This window comes from Rhea americana, unplaced genomic scaffold (genome assembly GCF_003343005.1).
Source record: "Rhea americana isolate MKP2758 unplaced genomic scaffold, rheAme1 scaffold_1447, whole genome shotgun sequence".
NCBI classification, from domain to species: Eukaryota; Metazoa; Chordata; class Aves; order Rheiformes; family Rheidae; genus Rhea; species Rhea americana.
In genome coordinates, this window is record NW_028185536.1 from 1 (window position 1) to 1,957 (window position 1,957).

General features: G+C 63.8%; 1 protein-coding gene across 1 annotated transcript; it reads right to left on the bottom strand.

Annotated features, from left to right (window-relative positions):
* Positions 1-81: 81 nt before the first annotated feature.
* CDA (cytidine deaminase) lies at positions 82-705 on the bottom strand (the record flags this gene model as incomplete). Its single annotated transcript, XM_085299078.1, has 3 exons — positions 555-705; positions 323-434; positions 82-139 (listed from the first exon to the last, which is right to left on the bottom strand). Coding segments are annotated over exons 1-3 (315 nt in total), but the record flags the coding sequence as incomplete, so codon positions are not given.
* Positions 706-1,957: the final 1,252 nt, after the last annotated feature.

Consider the following 1,957-nt stretch of genomic DNA (forward strand, 5'->3'; position numbering starts at 1 on the left):
GGCGGCAGCGCGGGAAGCGCTTTGGGGGGGCCGCGCAGAGCACTTGCGGGGGGCTTCGCCGGGGCCGGAGCAGCCGCTTACCTCGCGCATGACCTGCCTGCAGGCGCCACAGGGCACGATGAAGTCGTCCACGAGGTCGCTGCCCGAGGAGAGGAGGCGAAGCTGAGGCCGGCCGGCGGGCTCCGCGCGCCGCCTCRCCGCGGCTCCGTTCCTTTCCTCCCCCCACCCCGGATCCCRRCCCTTGCACGACCAAGGKGGGGGGGGTTATTTTTATTTATTTTTTATTTTTTTCCCTAGGAGGAAGCAGGCACCGGCCCCTCACCTGGCAATGGCCATGGCCTTGAAGCTGGTGTGGCCCTCGGAGACGGCTTTCTGGATGGCCGTGCGCTCGGCGCACACCCCCAGGCTGAGGCAGGCGTTTTCCACGTTGCAACCTAGGTGAAAAGTGGTGGTGGGGGGGGAAACACTTTTTTTTTTTTTCCTCTTTACCCGGGGGGAGGGGAATCAATTAATCAGTCAATCATATCTCCGTACAGAGCCTCCCGGGCGCTTACCGGAGAAGATGCGGCCGTCRGCGGTGAGGAGCGCGGCGCCCACGGGGAAGCGGCTGTAGGGGCAGTAAGCGGCCGCCTTGGCCTCCCGGCTGCTCCGCAGCAGCGCCCGCAAGCGCTCGGCCTCCGGCGCGGAGCCCCGCTCCATCGCCCCGCCGCCCTGCCCGCCCGCCCCGCCGCCACCGCCACCGCCCGTGGTTAAATATTCCCCCGAGGCCAGAGAACGCCCTCGGCGGCGCGGGAAACGGGGCGCCGGGACCGCGGGAACCGGCCACCGGGACCGCGGGAACTCGGCCCTCCCGCTCCTCCGTTCCCACCCGCCACCCTCAACACCGTTTTTCACCCTTTTTTGGCTCTTTTTKGGGGGTCCGGCGCTGTCCTGGTGGGATCGGCTAAATATTAACTATCACTGCGTTTTTTTTTTATTTTTTTTCCCCAGCAGCAAAGCAGTTACATGACTCAATGGGAAAATGTCGTAAAACATCCTCRGGGGCGGGAAAACACAACGGAAAAACGCCAGTTCCTCATTAGTGAGGTAAAACAATATGGGGGGGGGAGAAAGAAAGAAAAATCAGCTTTTTTTCCAGACCTCTCAATTAACAGTTAAAAATTCTGGCATTGAAGAACCTGGTTGAAAAGCTGCTTTTGCCCTGGAGCGCCGCCCCGGGCAGGGTGTCCCGGTCTGCGCGAGCACGGAGCGGACGCCAGGAATTGCCAAGGGGGGGGGGGAGGAATTAGGAATCGGAGGGGGAACGGGGCTTCTGCCCYGCTGCCGGATGACCGGCCTCCCGCGAGAGCTCTAGGGCTGCGGGGACGCAGCGCGGCGGGCAGAGCGCAGCTGCGAGGCTGCAGCGCGAGGGGTAAATTGCGGTTGCAAGGGGGAATATTACCGTTACGGGAAGGATATTGCCATTGCAGGGAGGGGGGGGATATCGCAGCTGCTCCGGGAGGAGCAACACCCAACCCCGGGGCCGGCAGCTCTTGCTCCGGCTCGGCGCTCTCCTCCAGAAAACCTCGGGAAAGAATCGGCTCTGCGGAGCTGCCTGGGAAGCGGCGGCAAGAAGCAAGCGGCGGCTCCCGGAGACGGCGAGCAGGGAGCGAGCGGCGGGCAGGCAGCCGCAGGCGCCACCGCGTCAAAGCGCCAAAAAGCTGCGGGATCAAACGAAAACCGCTCGCGGAGCGGTGGCGGCAGCAGGGGGGGGGGGCCTGGATAACGCGGGAGCTATAAATAACCGGGCTGGCAAACWCCCGCTTTCGGGGAGGGTTCGGATCTGCTGCAAGAGGCCCTGTCAGATCCGACCGCTTTGGAGGCAGCCAGGCCGTAACGGCTCAGCTCAGACGCTGCCCGGTGCCTTAGGAATACCCGGAGACGCCCATCCAGCTTCGAAATCCGTTATTTCCTCCTG